The sequence below is a fragment of the Garra rufa genome, chromosome 4, assembly GCF_049309525.1.
Source record: "Garra rufa chromosome 4, GarRuf1.0, whole genome shotgun sequence".
Taxonomy (NCBI): Eukaryota; Metazoa; Chordata; class Actinopteri; order Cypriniformes; family Cyprinidae; genus Garra; species Garra rufa.
The window spans coordinates 22,498,238-22,523,636 of NC_133364.1; the positions used below are offsets into that span (position 1 = coordinate 22,498,238).

The window sequence follows — 25,399 nt, forward strand, 5'->3', positions numbered from 1 at the left end:
CAGTCAGGAGTGTGTTTGCATATCGGCAGTATGTAGCAGTGTAATTGTGGCTGTCATATGCTTTGAGCGGCCATCTGTGTGTAGTACCTCAAAGAGTGTGACTGCTGAGATTTGGGCATTTAAACAAAGCTTACTCCCTCTCTCTCCTGCTGTGGCGTGTGGCTCAGTTTGAAACCCTCAGGCTGGGGAAAATGAGATTATTTCAATCTGCTGTTGCCCTTTTAAAACTGACTGCTGAATAAGCAGCCATGCAGCCTGGCCAACAGCAACACGTCTCTCGTATAATGCCAATAATTTTGCCTCGTAGAAATCCGGCCTAAAGTGCAAAAGTGGGCTGCTGCTAGTAAATCGTCCTATAATCTCACAGTGTTGTTTTTAGTAATCCTGTAATAACATTCATTAAAAAGACAAAAGACAGCGCTGACTTGCGTGAAGCAGGTCATTTGAAACCATCGCAGGCTGGATGTAAAGGGAATTTACTGTAGTGTCTGTCTGGCAAAAAGTTTTACATGCATCATTGTGATGATGTCTGGAAGTCAGTTGCCATGAGATTAATCCAACAGTGGCTAAACGACTTCAGCTATAAATACTCCCATCATGCAACATAGATGAGGCATGGCTAGCGGCAGCTCTGAGGTTGAGAAAGCAGGACCCGTGCGACAGCGCGCGGACATGAATAAGTAAAACCCTTCGCTTTCAGACTCACAGAAAGAGGCTGGCTGCTTATGACAGCTTGCTCGGCATTTTTGTACTTGAAAGGAAAGCTTTGGGGATTGGTTTGTGTTTATTCGTGTGCAGGGAGTGAGAGCGAACGAAGATATGAGGGTTTGTGGTGTTTGAAGGACTGATGTTAAAATGATCTGCGGTTTTGTTATTCTGTGGTAAACAGCGGGAGGATTTTGTTGTGATGTGATTTTACAGTCATTGACAAAGATTCCTATTAGACAAATGTAGTTTTGTGACTGATTCAGCGTTTTTATACACAAGTCTGACAGGATGAATTATTATTCTAAACTGAAAATGATTCAGACTCATGCACCTTCATTCATCACACTGGAATGGAGTCATGGAGTTCTTTCAGGTTATAGATGGTCACCGCACCATCTCATTTGGTGCAGGAAATCACTCACTAATTGAGATTCATTTGCTCACTTCATAAATTAATGACTATTCTTGCCTTGCTCCCCAAAGTTGCTCTTTTAACTCATTATTGATTTGATAAGTTTTTTTATATATATATTTTTATATCAGTGGTGTGCACTGGTGTTCTGAAATGAGGAGGCAAAGTTCTTTTTTTTTTTTTTTTGTTCATACAAAGTGATTTATACACTTTTTAATGTTATATTTTAGAATATTGGCTTTGTTTTATTTTTGTACTATTTTTTTTTTCTCATCCAGTATTTTGGTATATATATGTAGAGCCTTCTTTTTCTACAAATCATTATTTGGTTTATAATTATATCTCATTTATTTATGTCAACATTGAACAAAGGTTGAAAAGTTATGTCAGTAATTCCAATAGTTTATATTCTTAAACTATTGTAAATGTGTACACTACCAGTCAAAAGTTTTATGTCATGAGTTTTAATGTTTTCTCTTCTGCTCACCAAGCCTGCATTTACTTGATCCAAAATACAGCAAAATCAGTAATATTGTGAATATTTTTACTATTTAGAATAACTGTTTTCTATTTGAATATATTTTAAAAAGTAATTTATTTTTGTGATCAAAGCTAAATTTTCAGCATCATTACTGCAGTCTTCAGTGTCACATGATCCTTCAGAAATCATCAGGCCCGGACATACTGTAGGCATGGGCAAGGTGGGGCAATGCCCCCCTAAATGCTGTGACTGCCCCCCCAAACGTAAAGGCATGCAAAATTCCGAATTTCATAAAACAAACAAACTAAATTGCCTTATGCTATTTATCCTATTTACACGAAGGTATGTAAATTCTGTCTCTACATGATCGCGCGTTTACAATGTCTCCTCTGCGAAAACACGGACGGGATCGCGCACTCCATTCATAAAAAACGACTTTACTATAGCGCGGAATACCACAGATTTCGTCGATTTTTGGATTAATAAATCCAAAGTTGGTCTGTCACTTAATTCAAATCGCGATATTGACTAGTGTCTGTGAAAACTGAAATGCAAAAAGACTGGACAAGAATTTAAAAAGACTGATGATGATGGCAATGTAGAGTTTAAAGACCTCTCTACCGTTTGCAAATATCTACACGGGTATAAGAATGCATTTCCTCAGCTCCATCGCATGTATGTATCCTCCCTTGTGATTGGAATATCATCTCCATCATGCTAAAGCTCTTTCTCCACTTTGTCTCGTGTTCTTACTCCCTTCCGCCGCACTATTGCTACATGAAAGAAAAAGAAATGTAGTTATTCTGGCTCAGGAGAAGGGCATAACCACAGGCCTAGATATGCATGCATTTGTTAGTCTTTTTGCACAGAAAAGCAGACGACTGATGCTTTAAAAAAAAAATTTTGTAAAAAAAATACACAAAAAAAGAAATAAAAAAATATATGAATAAAATAAAAAGACAAAAAAATGAAAAGATGATAGATAGATAGATAGATAGATAGATAGATAGATAGATAGATAGATAGATAGATAGATAGATAGATAGATAGATTGATTGATTGATTGATTGATTGATTGATTGATTGATTGATTGATTGATTGATAAAAGTAAAGCCAGTGTCATATTTGTGCCGGTCCCAAGCCCGGGTAAATGCAGAGGGTAGGGCATCAAACATAAAACCTATAAGACAAATCAAATGGATCAAAGGAGAAGATAGAGATATGGATAGGTGGACTGATATGATGACAGCATAGTTAGTATAGTTTTCTTTGCATAGATAATTTGCCCCCCCAATATTCTACATGCACCCCCTAATGGGGCTGGCTAAATCCGGCCCTGGAAATCATACTAATACTAATTTGCTGATTTGCTGTTCAAGAAACATTTTTAGTATTATTATTAATATCAATATTTAAAACAGTCCTAAAAATATTTCAGGTGAATGCTGTTTTTCTGAACTCTCTATTCATCAAAGAAACCTGACAAAATTCTACTCTGTTTTCAACATAAGAATGATGCTAATAATTCTGTAGGAATCACAGGAATAAATTACATTTGAAAAAATATTCAAATAAAAAAAGTTATTTTAAATAGTAAAAATATTTTAGAATTTTCCAGTTTTCAATGTACTTTTAGATCAAACAAATGCAGGCTTGGTGAGCAGAAAAGACTTCTTCAAAAACATTAAAAATCTTACTGTTCAAAAACTTTTGACTGGTAGTGTAGATTTTGTTTATTTACTTATATGTGACCCTGGACCACAAAACCAGTCATAAGGTTAAATTTTACAAAACTGAGACGTATACATCATATGAAAGCTCAATAAATAAGCTTTCTATTGATGTATGGTTTGTTAGGATACTGTAGGACAATATTTGGCCGAGATACAACTATTTGAAAATCTGGAATCTGAGGGTGCAAAAAAATCAAAATACTGAGAAAATCACCTTTAAAGTTCTCCAAATTAAGTTCTTAACAATGCATATTACTAATCAAAAATTACATTTTGATATATTTATAGTAGGAATTTTACAAAAAATCTTCATGGAGCATGACCTTTACTTAATTTCCTAATGATTTTTGGCATAAAATTAAAATCAATAATTTTGACCCATACAATGTATTTTTGGCTATTGCTACAAATATACCCCAGCGACTTAAGACTGGTTTTGTGCTCCAGGGTCACATATGGTTTTGTCTTCTAAATGATTTTGCTATCAAAGTTCTTAAAACATGCTTTCCTTTGCATTATGCATTATTTCCAAATTATTTAGAAACAGTACATAATCTAGATAAAGTGCATTGAAATTTAAAAAAAAAGATGCTGATTACAAAGTTAATAGGTACTTGTGATACCATTTTTCAAGGACTGTTTTCTCTCTGTTTGAAGTCTCCAGTAACACTTTGCAATATCCGACCATGTTTCCCATGACTCCTGTTACTAAGACCCCCTGCCAGCCTCTTGGTTTGTGTTTCCTTCCCTTTGCATTCAAGACTATCCATCAAAGTCCACCAAATCAACCAGAGCCTGACTCAGACAGTTTAAGGTCAACCCACATAGTTTCTTTCCTCAATGGCAACAGTTTCATTTTAATAACATTTTCTTTTCTCTTGAGCCTTTTCTACATATTTCATCTTCATTTTCAGTAGACAAACTTTTTTTGCTATGTCAATGTAAATCTATTCTAACTCCCCCAGTGACATTAAGTAGTAACTAAACAGAGAAAGCTACTCAGACACTTATTTTGTTGTTCAGCACTTTTAGTTTTTAACTTCATCTGCAAGCTTTTACAGAAGAGCAGAGTAATTATCACGTTCACCTGGGATAAACCCTTTAAGATGCTGCCTTAGTATTTCACTATTTTTTTTTGTCCTTTATGTTTCTTTCAATCAAATTTTATTTATTACAAGACACAAAAAATGTACCTGTGGGGACGTTTTCAAAAGACGCTTTGTACCCAAGGATTCTGCATCCTAAGTCCAATTCCGTACTGAATGAGTTACAGAGCAAGCTTGTTAGTTTTCATTTCTATTGGAAACAGTGATATTTACTTATTGGTACATATTTCGCATCATGCACAAAATTTCTAACAGATATGTTTTCTTCATGAGATCAGGTAACATCAGCTGCTTACCCTGACAGCATTTTTGGGCCTTTTCAAACAATTTGTAATCCAATTTTGATCACAAGCAAACTTATTAATTTCATTGAGTTATTTGCGGTTAGTGTATTTTATTCATTAGCTTAGCAACATGCTAACAGCAAATCCCGTTGGAATCAGTTGTGCGTCAAGTCTCACTCAGTTAATTTCAGATGCTGCAGATGCTGCTCTGTCACGGCTATTAGAGGCTTCTGATCAATACAAAACCATCATTGAGCCATTATTGCTCAATGTATGTCACAACTATCGGCATATTTTTCTAGAATGAATGATACAAAAATCAAGCCATTCTTTCTGTGCTTGCATTGTCTGGGTTTTGGGATTCATAGACAATTTCTCATGCAGACTGTGTGCATCTCTTTAGAAAATGTATTCAATAGGATACTCCACTAGTGACAAACACTGCTCAAAGTCAGTAAGTAATAGAGCATTTGGATTGATCATTGCCCTGGGGATGTAAACAGAAACACTGTCCGCATAAACAAACAAGAGATTTCATTAGAGCCCAGACAGAAAAACCTGGCCTACATTACTACATTATATAATGAGTTTTCAAACTTTTTAAAGCCAAAGACTTCTAAATATCAAAATCTCCTTGCAAAGGACACTACAGTATATAGTCAGCTATATATTTTAAGACTGAGTAGAACACTGCTGTTTAAAAGTTTGGAATCAGTATGATTTATAATGTTTTTTGTTTGTTTGTTTTTTAAAGAAGTGTATTATGCTCATCAAGGCTGCATTTATTTGATCAAAATCCAAAAAAACTGTAAAATTGTAATATAACTGTTGTCTATGTGAATATATATTAAAATGTAATTTATTCCCATGATGAAAAAGCTGAATTTTTAGCATCATTACTTCAGTCTTCAGTGTCACATGATTCTTCAGAAATTATTCTAATATGCTGATTTATGATCAATGTTGAAAACATTAGCGCTGGTTAATATTTTGTTGTAACCTGTGATTTTCAAGATTCTTTAATAAATAAAAAGTTAAAAAGAACAGCATTTATTTAAAATAGAAATCTTTTGTAACAATGTTTAAATGATCTTGGTCAGTACATTTTTATTCTTTCTTTTTTTGAAAGAAATTAATACTTTTATGCACCAAAGATATGTTGAATTGATAATTAAAAGTGATAGCAAAGACTTATATTGTTAGAAAAGATTTCTATTTTGAATAAATGCTGTTTTTTAACTTCATTAAAGAATGCTGAAAAAGAATCACAGGTTCCAAAACAAATATTAAGCAGCACAACTGTTTCCAACATAACAAAAAGTAATAAATCAGCATTTTAAAATGATTTCTGAAGGATCGTGTGACACTCAACACTGGAGTATTGATACTGAAAATTCAGCTTTGCATCACAGGAATAAATTATTTTTTTTTAAATATATTGAAATAGAAAAGCATTACTTTTAAACTGTAATAATATTTTGACAATTTTACCGTTTGTTCTGCATTTTAAAAGCAGCCTTGATGAGCATAAAAGAATTCTTTAAAAAAAACTTAAAAATTCTTACTGATCCCAAACTTTTGAACAGCAGTGTATATAAAGTAGTAAATGTATGTTGTCCTTGAATATATTATTAAGTCACAATAATACAATTAATTAGCCATTTCTAAAGTTCAAAGCAGCTAGAAATTTTCTGTTGACCCTTTTATATAATTTATCTTCTCTTAAATCATGTATTATTAAAGCCTACATATATTAATATATATTTTAATACCTTTTATATTAACTGAGCAGAGTAGGGTTCATTCCCAGACAAAATGTAACACATTAATATATGCATTTTATAAATTATTACTCTATTCTATTACACTTAATCATCCCTGTACCTTCCAGCCTCACACAAAACATGGCACCAAATGCATGATGACTAGATAACTAAATAACTGTGTGGAATCCAAATTTTAAAGAGTGTCAAATAAATAGCTATGATTCCAGGCCTTTATGATTAAAAGGGCGGTGCAGACCCAACTGAAATGGCCCTGAACTGCCTTTTCTTCAGCAGAAACAAATGGGACAGAGCCAGCACTGTGGTGGCGGTAAGAACAGAATAATAATCATTAGACATTTAGAGAGATTTGTTGCACCACTGTTACCACAGTCACACTGCTTATCAGCTGTCCTTTCCACATATTTCATGTCATACAATCAGTAATCAAGAATACAGTTCACTGCTTCTATGATTGTGGGTTTGTCTGTTTGAAAAATAGAGCTTCTACATCCCTGAGTGGTGCCAGTGTATTGATTTCCAGAAGTAATGCGGTGTATCCGAAGCTCAGGTCTGAGGATTTAGTGTTTCGTGGCGGCTGGTTGTCGGTTTCCTCTGCAATGCAGAAGTCAGGCACATTTTTTCACTCAAGCCAGTGACGTTTGACTGTCCCTGGTTTCATAAGAGACATTGTCGTACTCTGCCTCCACAAGGCCATTCCATTCAAACTGATTTGATTAAGCTGTACAAAGAACATTTCACTTTTTTTTACTTTGAATGACGCATCTTGTATGCATTTATTTAATCAGGACCATTAGGAATTTATAAATAGAGATGGATATTTCCAGTTCCCAAAGTTTTAGCTCATAAAGGTCATTTTGCATGATTCCCCTTGTGTTAACCAGCATGCAACTTTAAGTTTGACCCTGACTCTGACTTTGATTGGAGTCTGTCTCTTCTGGCAACGCCCCAGTTGGTTGAGGATGTCTGAAGCATTTCTCAGAGTGCATGATGGGCCCAGGGGAGGGGTGAGGTGTGGGGGGTGGGGTGGAGCTGTAAGAAGTGGCGAGATGTCGCTCTCTTCCCTCCAGCCCGTGTTTCGCAACCAAGCAGGTGGGTTGCGTTCTTCCTCTATCTTTCCCCTCCTTTTTTCCTCTCTCCTTTGCTTTTCTTCTCTTGATTTCTCCTCCCCTGGAGCTACAGAATGACATGGGCGGCTCGCAGACAGCCAGACAGCATCAATCGCAAGGTGGTGAGTTAGTGTTCACCCTTTCGCCTCACTTTGATTTTGAGACATACTTTGGTTGGTGACTCTAACAGGCCTGTCACCTTTTGGTTTAATATACAGCTAATTCTCTAGATATTATTGTTTTTGATAAATGCTGACAAGATATACTCGGTTAAATTGGATTATTCTTCATGTTGTACATTTGAAAAAGCTTTCAGTGTGTTTTTATATCAGTGTCAACATTGGAAGACTGCAAAATGTTGTAAATTTTCCCTTTGGGGATCATTGGATAGCTGACATTGTTTCTGTAAATGAGTTTCTTTGAAATTAATTAACATGGCATCGTGAAGAATTAAAAAGAATTAAAATGGCATCATGTCCTTAAGACTTATCTTAATCTTTGAATTCTTGTACTTCTTGTTTGAGGGTTTAATTAGATTTATGGAAGTGGAAATGATTGGCTGATGGCTGCATGTTCTTATAAAACAGCATATATGTGTGTGTAATACCATACAAAAAATGGTTCATTTTCTTCTGAATTATGTTGTTTTGCCATAATTATGCCACAGCATGAAATATATTTAACAGACCAATGGACACAGCAAGTGATCGAGAATTGTATTTGTCTTGATCCACGTGGGTCGCAAATCTCTTTCTTGAGTGTTATTGTTGCATAGTTCTTTCATCACTGAATATTGCATGAGAATATTACTGTATGCTTGAATGGACGTTTGCACTGCACACTCGATAAAAATAAAACGAATAGGGACACTCATACTGTGAGGTGTAAAAATATTCACCCAACCAAACACAAGAATTAAAAGCAGTCAGAAACACATTTTAAGTAGCAACTTGGCTGATGTGAATTATAAACTAGAAAAACATCATCTTCAATAAGACACAAGTGGGGGCAAACATTGCAGGCAGTTTGAGTTTGTTTTCTCAGACTAGAATTGCTGTCATGAATAGACATTCATGCCACCCTGGTCTGACTGTCAGTCCTGGTCCAGCACAGGAAAGAATAAAATATTCAGCCCATATTGGCAAGCTTCTAGGGCAGCTCTCTGGGGTCTTTATCTGGCTAGCAACATTAGGTCTGACTGTTGTTATAAAAAACTACACTGAATCATAGTGGAATCATGTTGTACAGTCCCAGTTAAGCATACCAAATTGTAGCAGTCAGGTGCTTTTTCCACAGGTTAGTGCGCAGATTGTATTAACTTGATCTGTACTGGCTTTTAGCATATGAAACGTTTTAGCATTTTTTGTGGGTATTGTTATGCATAGCAGCCTACATTACACAAGAGGAGATAGCGAAAGAAAGCTCATGGTGAGGCTCAGAAAAAAATATCTGCCTTGTATGGCTTAATATAACATAAATGATGTCTCTAACTGAAATATGTAGTAGAAAACCAACAAAAGATTTTTTTTTTTTTTAAATCCACATATTTTGGACTGTGGGGCGCCATTATTTCGCTGATGCAAAATGGTTGCACGCAGGGAGCTACTGCCACTACCTGTTGCTATTTTTACCGCAGCACAACTCAGAATAAGCAACTCTGAAAATAAAATACTGATATAAAGCCACATTGTGTGGTTTTCAGTTGTAATTTTTAGTCGAAGGGCAACACGACAATGTAAGTCTTCACTGCTTTCCTAGCAATAAGAACATAAATAAAACTTCCTAAAGACCCGCGTCTTTGTTCTCTCCACTTTAGCCCTGATGCTTTTGAGGCTTTTAGTAGACCACAGCTTCTGAAAGAGCTTACAAACGGCAGAGACAAGAAACCCTAGAAGCCATCCTGGCAGAATGTAAACATTCGGATGTTAGTCATGATGCCACAGCCACTGAAGGAGTTTTTCAGTGCAGATTTCCCTCGATATCCAGGGCCATTTAGACTCCTTGTAGGAAAAAATAGATGTAACGGCATTTGGTTTAGACCTATGCTTATATCCATCGCCACCTGTAAGCTCTTTCAGTAGCTGTGGTCATCATATCAGTATTTTTGTTTCCAAAGTTGTGATTTCCCAGTTGTGGTGGTGCCAGTAGCTCACAGAGTGCAACCATTTTACATAATCGAAATAATAGCACCCACCAAAATATGTATAAAATGATGTGATTTAAAAAAAAAAGCATAAATCTGTCATGGGTTTTCTACTGCATATTTCAGTAAGAGACATCATTTACATTATATTAAGCCATAGAATGAATGAATGAATGAATGAATGATGCATTTATATAGCGCTTTCATTGTGTATTGCCGTACACCCAAAGCGCATAGAAGTCTTAATACCCGGGATTCCCTTTCAATAAGAATGATTGGAACAGGCAGCATGCTTGTTCCTGTAAAACGGCAGCGGATAACTCATAAAAGTGGGCTGTTTGTCTCACTGTACGTGGAGGCGGAGCTTCCTGCCATTTCAGAGAATGTTGCCACCCTAACAGACCATATATCGCCTATTCCAGGATTTCTCAAAAACCTTGTATATTAACTTCACTGGAAAGACTGTTCTGCTGAATTAACTGTGACAAATTTTAGTCTAAGAAGCCAAATGTTGAGGTAATGATTCACTACTTCATTAAAACATGAATTGATTAATTGATATTCCATCTGTTCAGGAGAACAATCATATTTTGCAGATCAAGCATAAGAAGACTTTTCAAATAATAGTCTAGCTTTATGGTGAGCCAGGTAATGTTATCTTAAACTGCACTAAATTGAACTCATTTTCAGCTCATTTTGCCATCATTGACAATGTGCTTTGAAATATATAACATTTGTCTCAGTTCATTTCTCATGGTCAGTTACCAGGAATATGTATTTGAGATGCTGCCCATGGCCTAATTTTTACATTTCAAGATATTATGAAATACTATGAAACAGTCAAACCTAAATACATTTTAACATGAAAATCCAAAATTAGATCATCTTTCAGTGAAGTCGAGTTTTAAACTAGAGCTTTAGTCACAATTCTGGCTGCACAACAGTGACTGTGCTCTTTTCCTGCTGATGTCATTCTCTCGAAGCAGTGGGCACTCTCAGCGGGGACAAGGGTGTGTGGAAACAAGACTGTCAAGGTGACCTTAACCAGTAAGCCCTCGCCAAAAAGTGTCCCACTGGCAAAGGATGCCCACCTAAGCTTGAGTCCCACACTTTTAGATGTTTACTGTTACATTGTGGGAGGGCCAATGTGGAAAAGCCAGAAAGCCTTAGAAAGCTTTCAGACAGGGTAAAGTTTCAGCAGAGTGCATATTAGCAAATTGTCAGCTTGGTTGGAATAGCGTTCGGTGGTTATTGATTTGTGTAGGCGCTCTGTTGCAACACTTCAGCTTGCAGTAATAAGCTTGATTTAACATTCATCTAAACTCAAGACTGCCATAGCACCAACAAGTCAATAACTCTACCCAGGTGTTAAAGCGTTAGCTGCTAATGTGTGTCAAGCCACTTGATACTGAAGTCATTTCACTCTTGAAAAGTTTCAACTAATGCATAGTTTAAACACACTTTTTAGGCACTACCATTGTTGATGTTATCAATAGACTTCAATGCATACTTGAATTGACTGGGAGGATTTCAAGTGAGACTATCTGCCAAGTGATATAGTTAGTTTGTCTAACAATCAGAATAAAAAAAACGATCTGTTGTATAATAGCCTTTAAAGTTTGCCATCTAATGTTTAATTTATATTTTATTGTATAACAGTATCAGATCTCAAGCTAAATGTGTCAAGTGCTCCTGGAGTTAAATAAGGGAGAAACAAGGATGTTGAAAAATCAATACTGATATTTTTAGAGTGATTGCGCACATACTCGCACCCACCGAGTCTCTTTCTAACGCTGGTATCTTCAGAAACACCCACACGCTGGTGTTAAGAGCCCTGCGGGGTCTCTCACAATTATTATCCAGTCGCTTTCAGCCTCTCAAACTTTTCTTTCTTTCTCACTCTGTCCTGCATACATTAGAAAAGTCGAGAGAACCTTTACTAGCTCGTCAAACATTTCAAGAAGAAGACAAAGCATCCTGGACAGGCACGTCTCCTGGGTGGACGTGAATCTATTGAATTTTCAATGCCAACACTGTTCTGTAAGCACTACTCAGAATCGTAGAATCGATATGAATAATTGAACTGTAGATACTGACATCAGGAAAGAGGTTTGAATATTTCAGCGAACTCTTTTTATGTCAGAAGATGTCGGTAAATGCCAGGATGTTTCTCTTTGTCTTGTCTAAATGGATTTCGTGTCGGTATAGCTGTCAATTCAGTCTGTAGAGTCCAGCAGCAAACAGCCACTAGTCATGAGAGAGTTGAACACAGTATCTCAGATCTGAAGAATTTATTAAATGTGAGGACATATGCATGCACACACATGATCACATGAGAGAAAGACAGTAGACGATTCATAACAGCAGCAAATGATCTAGTGTTATAGACAGAAAATGAGTTTGCAATTGACTTGGCCATGTTACTGCTTGGGCAGTAATAATAACTTCATATGCATTCACACCCGTCTTTCCTCTAGGATTTTCAACTGGGTCAACAAAGTCGAGGGTGTCAAAGCTACTGTTTAATATCCTTCATTAATTAGATGCGGTCTGGTAAATGGAGAGGAATGAGAACGTAAGGAGTGGAGGGAAAAATATTGTCAATAGTTAATGAGAATTGAAGTGGTGAAGCTGCAGAGTGGACTAATTAAGCACATTAATATGAATAAGATGGTGACAGTGAGTCAACAATAGCAGGCTTTGAAATATGAATGAACATGCATTGCAATCATATTTTCAGTCCTGGTCCTTATGATGAATGTTTGGAAAGGTCTAATCAAAGACAAACCTTGTGGGGATGAACTTTCTCTTCATATTTCCAGAAGATAAAACCTTAAAAACCAACCAAAGCATGAATGGGACATGTCCACAAGGCACAAAATGCTCATAAATCATACGAATAATCTCCTAACTTTGTGAACTAATGTATGTTGGTCTATCAGTTTATATTAAGTATGAGTTTAGTCATACTGGGGATGTGAATGGGATGTAAATAAGAAGCCCTTATTTTTGCAGCATTAACATCCCGGACGAACCCCCAATTGTTACATCCCATCTCAGGGAAACAATAAAAAATAAAAAAGTCCAAAAGCCTCATCCCACACAAGGATGGATCTCTTATATGCTCAGTTCCCTAATTAAGAACATCTGGATCTTTAGCAGGCAACCTATAGAAACAAAGAAAACATGAGCAAAATAAACCCAAAACCAAAACAACTTGACCGGTAACACTGCTTATAAGGTAAAATATTTTTAACACTTTTCTCTTTCTGTCTCTACAGCTGGGATGACAGCAGTTCAGTCAGCAGTGGTTTGAGTGATACTTTAGACAACATCGGCACTGACGATCTGAATCCACCCACGTATTCTGGCATCTCATCTCGCAAGAGCAAAGCAGCACAGGTGTGCATCCACTCTAGTTATATGTATTTGTTCTCCTCACACACATTTTTATAAATAGCGTTGTATCAGCAATCTGTCAGTAGGCCACAACAGATTGAACAGACTGAGAGTTTTGGACATTTTGCTTTGGCTAGTAAGAAAAGTTTGTCCATCTGTCAGATGGGTTGCCAAAGTGAGATTTCATTGTGTGAGCTATAATATGTGTGTCTGTGTGATTCACAGTCAAATAAAGATACGCACAGACACGAGCAGGATGCTAGCAGCTGGGCTGGTGCTGAAGATCTAAAGAAGGTTGACGAAGAGATGGAGCCAGGGATGGACAAGTGGAAGACTTCATCCCCATCCTCTTCATGTCAGGGTGAGGATGTTGGCCAGAAGACAGGTTTGTCCATGTCTCAGACAGGCTCCTGGAGGAGGGGCATGAGTGCACAGGTTGGCATCATGCCACCACGGACCAAAGGCACGTCCACCTCTCTCAAAACACCAGGTATCAAACTCTCAAACAGTTGAATGTTGTAAAAAAAAATGAAAAGAAGCAGTTTCTCAGGCCCTTTAGAAAACCTTTAGGTACCCTTTCAAAATGTCAGTCCTCTAAAGAACTTTTCAAATGGAACTCGCAAGTTTCTTCAAGGAAGCATGAAAGAAAATGATTCCTTTTAGCTGGTTACAAAACAAAAAGCTGCACAATTTCAGTGATATCTGTCAGTAGGGGACCTTTTATGCGTGGTATTCCAGAAAATTGCTTACTGTAGCTTCAAAGAGAAGGTGAAATCAAAAGAGAAGAGGCTTTTTGGTAACTTTAAGGGACTGTTGAGTGTTTGTCTTTTTCTTTATCTCAGCCAACTTTTGCAACTGAAGCTCTACCTACTTTTTTCTTTGGGAAACAAGTAATTTTGGCCGAGAGTACCTTAACTGTGCTGTTTGCTGAGTTGCAAAAAAGTGCCATTGGCTGGAACACAACAGTGTTTGGCAGAGTGGTTTTGCATTGTATTGGTAATGATTGATTGGGTTGTGAAATTATTTGCAAAAAATATGCAAAAACTGGCCAAAAAATCCTGATAATTTATTTACCCCTATGTCATCCAAGTTGTTCATGTCTTTCTTTAGTCAAAAAGAAATTAAGGTTTTTGAGGCAAACATTCCAGGATTGTTCTCCATATCGTGGACTTCAATGGGACCCAACTGGGTGAAGGTCCAAATTGCAGTTTCAGTGCAGCTTCAAATGGCTCTACAGGATCCCAGCCTAGGAATAAGGGTCTTTTGGAGCCCATTTGATGCTACATTGAAACTGCAGTTTGGACCTTCAACCTGTTGGGTCCCATTGAAGTCCACAATATGGAGAAAAATCCTGGAATGTTTTCCTCAAGAACCTTAATCTCTTCTCGACTGAAGAAAGAAAGACATGAAAATCTTGAATGACATAGGGGTGAGTAAATTATCATGAAATTTTATTCCAGAAATAAACCCTTTAAGCAGGAGGTACCAGTGCCATAACAAGCATTTTTGTGCTGACAGGTAAAACAGATGATGCCAAGGCATCTGAGAAAGGCAAGACTCCATCTAAGAGCCCAAGTATCCAGCGCTCACCATCAGATGCAGGCAAGAGTAGCGGAGATGAAGGAAAGAAGCCACCCTCAGGCATCGGTCGGCCACCAACCACAAGCTCCTTTGGCTTTAAGAAGATTCCAGGTCCTGCCGGAGCCCTCATCACAGCCAGCGGAGCCACTCTGACCAGTGGTTCTGCTACTCTAGGCAAGGTTCCCAAGTCTGCAGGCATCGGGAAGGGCACAGCAATCGGCAACGGGCGGAAGACAAGTCTTGATGGTGCTCAACACCAGGATGATGCTGTTTTGTTAGGTTGCGGAGGCTCAAAGGTTCCACTCCAGTATCGCTCCCTACCTAGACCAGCAAAGTCATCTAGCGGGGGAAGCAGCGTGGTGAGCCGCAGCGGGCATCGTTCTAGCTCCAGCAGCATTGATTCGAATGTTAGCGGAAAGTCTGCGGGAGGTAGTGGAGGGGTGGTAGGAACCCCAACCAGCACAAAAAGAAGAGACCCTGGGAAAGTAGGATCAGGACGCTCAAGTCCTGTCACCATCAACCAGACAGATAAGGAGAAAGTTGCAGGATCGGATCAGGAGGGAACAGGGTTGTCCACCTCCCCCAAATCCAGTCCTACATCCACCCAAACTGGACTCAGACAGCCAGGCTCCAAATACCCAGACATTGCATCCCCCACATTCCGCAGGTAACAGACTTTCTTAGTGAATAAAATGACTGGGGTAATGGGAGGACAAGAAAAGTTAGACAAAGATGACAAAAGGCAGACGTACTGTAAGCAGAGATAAGACTAAAATATGAAAGCAAAGTAAGCAAATTAGCTTGAGACAAATGGACAAAGGCAGACAGAAAGAAATAACCATTGCTTTTTGTGGTTTGGCTCAACCCATGATGTCGTGACCTCTTGGCCCCAAGCAGAGGAAGCGTTCCAGCATGTTTCTTTAGTATTTGAGTTGCCTCAGGCTGCACTGCAATGCTGAATTGATTCGCCAATAAGTTTAGGCTTACCTTGGAGATCCAGGAAATTTTGTGATGGATTACGGAGCTCGTTGGTTTAGTCATATTCATAGACTTCTGTCTCACTCTTGTATCACTTCCAGCCACCATTAGACAACCTGAAATCTTGTCAGCGGCCCACAAAAGCTCTGATGAATAGACCAAGATCTAATCTAAATCACTGGTTTTGCTTCAGGACCAGATTTCACTGTGGGGATGACCCAGTGCAATACCAAATGTGTTGATAGTGAGGATAGGACTGAAATAGCCTGTACAATACGCATATTTATTAACCATGACATAAGCTAAGAAGGAATTTCACTTCCATAACAAAAGTCTACAGATAATTTACTCACCCCCTTGTCATTCAAGATGTTCATGTCTTTCTTTCTTAAGTCGTAAAGAAATTATGTTTTTGTGGTAAACATTTCAGGATTTCTCTCCACATAGTGGACTTCTATGGTGCCCCCGAGTTTGAACTTCCAAAATGCAGTTTAAATGCAGCTTCAAAGGACATTTAAGGTTAAAAAAGTATATAAATTGTCAATTTATTTAGAAAATAACCAGTCGTTTCGCTAGATAAGACCCTTCTTCCTCGACTGGGATCATTTAGAGCCCTTTGCATTTAATCTGCATTTAAACTGCATTTTGGAAGTTCAAACTCGTGGGCACCATGGAAGTCCACCATATGAAGAGAAATCCTGAAATGTTTTCCTCAAAAAACCCTAATTTATTTACGACTGAAGAAAGAAAAACATGAACATCTTGGATAACAAAGGGGTGCGTAAATTATCTGTAAATTGTTGTTCTGAAAGTAAACTTCTCCTTTAAGTTGGTTCTTAATTGGTTATGATTTGGACAATTTGGACTAAGCTAAGGAGGTAAGGAAGTTACATTTTTTGAGAATCTCAATCACACTGCAGCTTTAGCAGTCTGTCTCAGCATCTCTCTCCCACATCAGAGGATAGTTGCACACAAGACAGTAGAGGGTCAGATTGCCCCCTGGTGGTTGTAGCATAATATAAGTGCATATATGGAAACACTCCTCAGGGGTGCATGATTTGCCATTCAGATCAGACTCAATTCAGCTCTGATTAAAGCAGACTGTGTGAGCTTGTTTCCAGCATGCTGATATCTGTATTATTAGGTGTGTCCATTTAAAAACTTGTTTGCGTGGTACGCTCCTCTGCTCTGCGAAGCCGATGTGTATAGCTGGATTTGTTTGCATCACCTCAGGCTGTTAACTGTTATTGCTGGAGCCTCAGAGATACGCATGGGCAGATCCACCACTCAAAGCAGACTTGATTATGTATGAGAAGTAAAAGCTGGCCAATGAAATTATGCAGGCAGCTGAGTGATGAAACATGGTTTTAAAGTTACATTATGTCATGATGGAACACATTTTCATTAACCTAAATTCAACGCAACAGTGTACATGAGCAATTTTTTGTCTTATCACTTTTCCCAGGTTGTTTGGCAGTAAGGCCAGTAGTAAACCCAGTTCCCCTGGCACCCCTGACTCTGGTAAATGTCCATCAGCACTGGGCAGCCCCCATGGCACACTGGCGCGGCAGGCCAGCCTGGATTCACCCTCCTCAGGAACAGGTAGTCTGGGCAGCATGGGTGGGCAGAGCGGAGGCAGCAGCCCGCTGTACGGCAAAACGCCTGACCTGTGTACTGACTCCCCGGCATCTAGTCCGGCGTCAGGCCTCTCTCTGCCCTCTAACGCCCGGCCCTGGCCACCAAACCTCAGCAGTTCTTCTGCAGGCAGTAAAGACACACTGAGCTGCCACAGTATGACCAGTTTACACACAAGCTCAGAGTCCATAGACCTGCCGCTCCCACATCACCATGGGCCAAAAGTCACCCGCACGGGTAGCGTCAAGTCCACTCTCTCTGAGGGGTAAGTGGAGAATATCCAGCAAATGGTATGATGAGATTGTTTTATGAAAGACACATTACCTGATATACTGAGCATTAGTTTGATGTTGAAGTGTTGTTGTGATATGATCTTAGTTATTAAAATTGTTGAACTGCCTGTTTGTCATAGATAACACTCTTATTTTTCTTCTGTTTTAATAGCATGCCTCTTGACAGAAACACTCTCCCCAAAAAGGGATTAAGGTACTAATAAAAGCACTATCCGTCTAATTGTCCTCAAAAGTATGTGTTTATGTTCTCACCACCATCAAGTAACTAGCCTTAGTGTCACTTACCCACTATATGTGTTTATCTATGTATTAGTGGTGTTTGCAAAGGCAAGCATCACTATTAGTGATTTAAACAAACCCCTAACACTGTGTTCTAACTACATGCAACGTGACAAGATTCCAGCGACAAGCAATTTGGCTTTCCACATGAGATGCGACGTGACAAAATTACTGATATAACAGCCATTCAGAAGCACAGAAGCGCACTGCACTCCCAACGAAATGGACAAGTTTATAATCTAATTCATAAATATTAAACCTTTTTAACATCGTTACAACTACATACTAAGAAACTGATAGCATCTTTGTAATGGAAAAAAACAATTCTGTTGGTTCACAATAAGTTCACAGTTTTAGTGTACATATTTGTTTTAATATATTTTTAAGATCTGAGGTAAACTATCTGTTGTTGCTTTCAGCAAGGCTATAAAGGTCATGCAGAATGATATTTACACTTTTAACAAGAATAACCCTGATAGCACAGGTACATGTACATCTCAGAGACGTCTATTTGACGTCTGCATTTAAATATGCAAGATGTAGTTTGCTCATCTGCAATACATCTATTGGACATTTCCTATCAGATGTCAAATAGACATCTATTAGATGTCTTTAAGATGTTTGTGAATTAGAATGTATGTAAACTGACATCTTACAGACGTCTACCAAACGTTCGTACACAGCAAATGCTTTCCAGATCAAGAGATCTTTAACAGACATCTTGCAGATGTACGTGTGCTATCTGGGAAAGCACATAATCAGTTGCCCTCCAAAGGCAAAGTGCAGTAACTACGCCAACACTGAAACTGAGAAAAATGTCAAACATGTTGACACTCTCGTTTCTCTGAAACGGGACAAAATTGAACCAGGAGACTTTGCCACAAGACAAAACAGTTGTCACAAAGTCCATTTTAAGCCTTAATTCAATTTTGAACAAATGTGTAGTTACTGCGCTTTGCCTTTGGAGGGCAGAGTACCTGATATTATAATTGTCATAGTTTGTAAGTTGTTGTTCCAGCCGCAGCATCACAGGAATAGAAAACGTTTCTAAAACAGAAATTTTCTGTCACTGCCGTGTCTAGTTAGGACAAAAACATGGATTAACATGGAAAAGATACCTTTTATTGCGTGTCGCGTGTAGTTATCACTAAATACTAAGATTTGGCAGCTCAACCTGTACCAAGTGTGCTGTGGATATGAATGATACCTCAAATCGTGAGGTTTTTTTTACGAGAAGTTTGTCATTACTTGTTAAAAGGAACGTGTGAAAAGAAAATAATATTTTATTCAGCAGGGGCATAGTAATCTAATCAAAAATGACAGTAAAGATTTTTAGAGTGTCACAAAAGATTTCTATTTCAAATAAATGTTGCTATATTAATCATTAATCAAAGATAAAAAATAGTTATTTCCACAAAAAATACTACATTACTGTTTCCAAAAATATTAAGCAGCACAATTGAAAACTGGAGTAATGGCAGCTGGAAAATCAGCTTTGCCATCACAGGAGTAAATTACATTTTAAAATATTTTGCCATTGAAAACCATTAATAGCTACTAAAAGTGACAATTTAAATAGTAATAATATTTCAAAATATTACTGTTTTATACTGTGTTAAGAGGATAGTTCACCCAAAAATGAAAATTATGTAATTAATTACTCACCCTCATGTCGTTCCAATGCCGTAAAACCTTTGATCATCTTCGGAAACCAAATAAAAATACTTTCGATACAAAATGATAGCTTTCTGACCCTGTATAGACAGCATGTAAATACCACTTTCAAGGCCCAGAAAGGTAGTGAAGACATTGTTAAAACAGTCCATGTGACATCAGTGGTTCAACCTTAATTTTATGAAGCTACGAGAACAGTTTTTGTGCACAAAGATAACAAAAATAAGTCATATCTATAGACTAGAATATCAAGAGACCTGTGGATGATCTTATTTGACCTGAACCATTAAATAACTACCAAACAAGCACTTAGAACGCCTTAGTAACTGCATAGCGACATTCTGACAATGAACCACAAAGCTGGCGGTGTTAGCTAAATGTTTTGCATACTGTATCAACAGTGACTTGTCAAACTGTGTGACTCAACAGTCTTCCATTTATTAACGCTTTTAGCAAAAGACAGCCACAGAAACCACAGCAGGAAAACATCACAATGTTCTTAAGAAGCAATTAAATATTCACAAAGATAAGCACAGCATTTAATTCGAATCTGGCTATTGTGTTCAAACCACTATAAAAGAGACATCAGTCTGCAGTCATGATGAATGTTAAACTTGCATATAAATGTGCAGTTAAGTCGCAATGTGAGCAAATCAGTTATAGGCTGTTAGGTCACAATATGGTATTTTAGTACAAAAAGGCTGTCTGCACTGAAGATAGTCCAGCCAGGAAGATCCACATGATCTTCATTATTTTTATGGAAAACTGTCTTTCAAGCATGCTAATAAGACTGCCCACAGCCTAAAGCTATTACTGCATAACAATGGATGCGAGACTGTGTGGGCTGTTATTATCATCAAGCTTTATTGCTTAGATAATTTTTACACCCTATCACAACCAGAGATTTAGTGCTTTCAGTTTTATAGACTCAATATTTGGAACAGAATTTATTTACCTAAACGCATTGCATTTTGGGAAAATATGACCTCATTGAATGGCTAAAATAGTCTGTTTGATCCCATTCAGGTACCCGCCATCCTCCAGACAGACGTCACATGAGGAAGGAAAGGAATGGTTGCGTTCTCACTCCACTGGAGGCCTGCAGGACACAGGAAGTCCACTTTCGCCACCGGGCACAACCAGCACAAACACTGGCAAATATCACTACTCAAACTTGCGTATGTAAACATATTTTATCCAACCTGCCCTCATTATGAAAACATAACTCTGGGAAATTTTTCGCAAGATATACATACATACCGCCATGTATGTTTCATGACATATTCAATATGAAATGTCCACTGGGTGGCTCTAAACGAGTGTTTGTTTGTTTTCCTCAGAACAGATGAACGTACATATGGTACGTTTTATGTAACAATGGATTTGTACGTGTCACCTCAGTTCTGACTTGAAATGTTCATTAAGTGGCACAATAATACTAATGCTCCATGATGTTTTAAAATAACATACTATCTGCATTACACCTACCCGATAGTATGAACAAAAGCAAATGTGATTTAAATACAGAATCTCAAGCATACAGATTTAGCTTGTTTTTCGATCTCTCATCTTGTAAGTTTTTCACGGGATATGTACTCAAGAATTACGCATCCTAAATCCAGTTCCGTGCCAGCTGTGCTACCAAGCAAGCTTGTTACATTTGAAAAGCAAAACATACGGAGCTGTAATCATAAATATACAAAAGCGATTACAAGTCCTTGCTGTTTTAAGGCCTCTAGTGTTCATTTCTGTTGAAAACTGCAGTGATGTGTACTTATTGGTACGTTTCCAGAGGTACGTTTTCGTCATGAGAACAGGTAGCAACTATCTGATTTTTATTTTTAATGGTAGAACCCCAAAAATGATTGATTTCTCATTATACCATAAACAAATATCATCCTGGCTTTTGTGTTGCAGTGAGCCCCACCAGTATGTCGCAGTATAATCTTCCCAGCACCAGTATGAGCCGCTCCAACAGTATTCCAGCACAGGACTCATTCGAGTTGTACGGGGAAGGACACACTTTGGGTGGCAGTGCCACCTCGCTGGAGGAACGCCCACGTGGGATGAGCCGGTCCGGCTCCTTCCGGGACAGCACTGATGAAGGTTAGCATTGCAGTTACTTTCTTTAGAAGAATTGATTGAGTTATTTATTTTTTTACATCTGTACATCAATAACTTTTCTATTCATGCAGATGTGTTAGAAAAGAGTAGGTTATTAAAAAATAAATATTGTGTTATTCTGTTCTGTTTACAGTTCATGGTTCTTCTCTGTCTTTGGTCTCAAGCACATCATCTTTGTATTCTGCGGTGAGTGACGTAATAGCATTCTTACAAACGATTGTAATAAACAGAATGACTAAGCAGTTTTTGTTGAAAATTATTTTGAGTGTTGAAAAGTCTAAATAATGATTTTCCATTTAAATCGAAGTAATTAAATCAACAGTTTTTTAATAACTATATTAACAATATTATTTATCCATGTTACCGATAAGTTTTTGAACAGTATGATTTTTTATGTTTTTAAACAAGTCTCTTCTGCTCACCAAACCTGCTTTTATTTGATCCAAAGTACAGCAACAGCAGTGAAAATTTGAAATAACTGTTTTTAGTTTGAATATAGTTCAAAATGTAATTTATTCCTGTGATTAAAGCAAAATTTTCATTACTCCAGTCTTCAGTGTCACACGATCCTTCAGAAAGCATTTCTAATATGCTGATTTGCTGTTAAAGCGACATTTATTATTATTATTATTATTATTATTATTATTATTATTATTATTATTATTATTATTATTATTTTAAACATATGGGTACCTTTTTTCAGGATTCTTTGATGAATAGAAAGATGACATACCATTCGAAAGCTAGGAGTCAGTACAATTTGAGGGGAGGGTAAATTATTAAAATGTATACTTTTATTTAGAAAGGATGCTTTGAATTTATCAAAAGTGATTATAAAGACACTTATAATGTTACAAAAGATATCTATTTTAGATAAATGCTATTCTTCTGAACTTTCTATTAAAAAATTACACTCAGCTGTTTTCAATGTAATAATACTAATAATAATAAATGTTTTTTCAGAATGTTTTCACATCAGAATATTATAATAACTTCTGAATTTGACTGGAGTAATGCTACAAAAAAATCAGCTTTAAAATCACGGGAATCAATTACATTTTAAAATATATTTAAATCAAAAACAGTTTTAAATAGTAAAAATATTTCAAAATTGTACTGTTTTTGCAGTACTTTGGATGAAATAAATGCAGGCTTGCTGAGCACAAGAGACTTCTTTAAAAAAAACATCTTACTGTTCAAAAACTTTTGACTGGTAGTGTATATAAATATATAGCTTATATATAATAATTTTTCATGTATTTGCTGTGTTTTTAAAGTTATGCCTTTAGCCCTGTTGTAACTGTTTGCAATTATGTATTTTATCTCATTTCTGCTTACATTTTGCCTTGAATTTTTTTTAGATTTATTTGACATTTTGATATTTCCTTTCAAAACATAATAGAAACACTTTACATTTCTTGCCTGAATCTTGCATTTTATATTAGAAATCATTTTAGTTCATAGTAAAGTCATCAATATTAACTGCTCTCTGAATAACAGTAACATCATACACACTGTATCCATTTGCCTGAGCTTGAAAAACTAATAACTTTAGAGAATCATTTCTTTGAGAAGTCATCGATTTGAATACTTACAGTATACTTACGGTACATCATCCACTATTCATCAAGGCTATGAATAAAGACTAATGACGAGATTTACCCACCTCAGACGCCCATGGTGGCTCAGCATTGTGACTTTGCCACTATTTGAACACACATTTTCTCACTTTCAGGTGCTGGCATTTTTAGACAAGGTAATAATTCATCATGCAGAAAGCCTGCTTGTATTTCCCTTCACATTTTTTATTACATGCAAACCCTAACAGTCTAACGTTTGGCTTCAAATCAGCTACTACTAACGGATAACTAGAAATTTGATCTAAATGGCAAAATTCTGATCATTGGTTATTGTGTATGGCTTTGTGACTTACCTTTAATGGCTGGTGTGGATTTGGGCTTCTTAATTCTTTCTTATTGGATCTAGGAAATTGATTTTGAGATTGTGTACACAAAAAAAAGCTATTGGGATGTTGGTTGTAATGTACCTGGGTCATTTTCATGTCCTTTAACTGTTCTTTTCTTCTACAGACGGAGGAGAAGGCCCACTCAGAGGTAGGAATATCTTGTTTCCAACTTGTGATTTTGGTAGAATTAAATATGTAAAAGCAATAAAAGGTCAAACAGTGATACACTTTCACAAAGTCCAACAACACGCGTTTTCAAACTTGAAAATTTAACCCTATGTTGCATTATTTTATGGTACTGATATCTATAATTCACCTACTCACTGGCACACACACAGTCATGGACAAACATCTTTAACACACGCATCCATAATTTCCCAGTTTCACTTTGATTTGGACTCTTGTTCATTTGATCACTGATTTTCCTTTGATTTCACTTCATTTTGTGTTTATATGCCATTACTGTTCTCTCTTCTGCTAACATTTTTGTCCAAGACTGCAGACTTTTGTATATGCTGTTTAAGTGCTAAAACTAATGTATTCCTGTTTCATGGTTGTACAAACATGCAACATAGAGTTAATTATATTTTTCTTTTCTCAATCAAGGGCCAAACTGTCCAAAATACAACGGTAATTCCCCATTTTACATACACTCTATTCTAGTATAAAACAAGAGAAAACACTGGATAATATTTCAAAGTCATGCCAGAGTGCTTGCCTGAGGCCACTGACTAATATCTAGGCTCTTTAAGAAAATAAAATGAAAGCAGTTTATTCTCAGTTACTTAAATGCACAGTTCATAGAGGTTTGTAATGAGAACTACTTCTTTTCCTACAGCAAATCAGAAAACTTCGAAGGGAGCTGGACGCTTCTCAGGAGAAAGTGGCAACCCTGACCTCTCAGCTGGCAGCCAACGTGAGTTAGATGCAAAACTAAGAAAAGCAGTCAAAATTAATCTCATCCAGTGTTTTAATATAATATAATAAACAGTTGAGGTCAAAAGTTTACATTCACATTGAAAATGTTAATTATTTTCACAAAATAAGAGGGATCATACAAAATGCATGTTATATATATTTACTACTGACCTGAATAAGATATTTCACTTAAAAGATGTTGACATAGTCCACAAAAGGAAAATAGTAGTTGGATTTTAAAAAATTGTTCAAAAGTTTACATACACGTGATTCTTAATACTGTGCTGTTGATGATATGATCCACAGCTGTTTTTTGTTTTGTTTTGTTTTTTTGTTTAGTGATAGTTGTTCATGAGTCTGTTGTTTGTCCTGAACTGTTAAACTGCCTGCTGGTCTTCTAGTCTTTCAGGTCATTTGTGTATTTGAACCCTTTCCAACAATGACTGTTTGATTTTGAGATCCATCTTTTCACACTGATGCTTCAGAAGGAAACACAATGCATTAAAAGGGGGTGAAAACATTTTGAATTTGAAAATGAGGGTAAATTTAACTTATTTTGTCTTCTGGGAAACATGTAAGTATCTTCTATGGCTTCTGAAGGGCAGTACTAAATGAAACAAATTGATATTTAGACAAAATAATCTTCATTCTGTTCAAAAGTTTTCACCTCAGTTGTCTTCAGTGTAAAAAAAATGGATCTCAAAATCATACAGTCATTGTTGGAATAGATTCAGAAAATACACAATAAATGCTGAAAAACCAAAGATTTTGTAGGATCTGAAGGACTTTTC

At 37.0% G+C, this 25,399-nt stretch overlaps 1 protein-coding gene across 1 annotated transcript in view; it reads left to right on the top strand.

The window, feature by feature from the left end:
- nav3 (neuron navigator 3) overlaps nucleotides 1–25,399 on the top strand; it is a 205,567-nt gene that overhangs the window by 151,073 nt on the left and 29,095 nt on the right. The window contains exons 13-24 of the mRNA XM_073837793.1: nucleotides 13,043–13,163; nucleotides 13,386–13,650; nucleotides 14,679–15,408; nucleotides 17,185–17,619; nucleotides 17,799–17,840; nucleotides 20,627–20,778; nucleotides 21,518–21,706; nucleotides 21,858–21,910; nucleotides 23,460–23,480; nucleotides 23,815–23,838; nucleotides 24,297–24,320; nucleotides 24,529–24,606. Coding sequence (XP_073693894.1) covers nucleotides 13,043–13,163; nucleotides 13,386–13,650; nucleotides 14,679–15,408; nucleotides 17,185–17,619; nucleotides 17,799–17,840; nucleotides 20,627–20,778; nucleotides 21,518–21,706; nucleotides 21,858–21,910; nucleotides 23,460–23,480; nucleotides 23,815–23,838; nucleotides 24,297–24,320; nucleotides 24,529–24,606 — 2,134 coding nt within the window. The remainder of the gene's footprint in view (nucleotides 1–13,042; nucleotides 13,164–13,385; nucleotides 13,651–14,678; nucleotides 15,409–17,184; nucleotides 17,620–17,798; nucleotides 17,841–20,626; nucleotides 20,779–21,517; nucleotides 21,707–21,857; nucleotides 21,911–23,459; nucleotides 23,481–23,814; nucleotides 23,839–24,296; nucleotides 24,321–24,528; nucleotides 24,607–25,399) is intronic.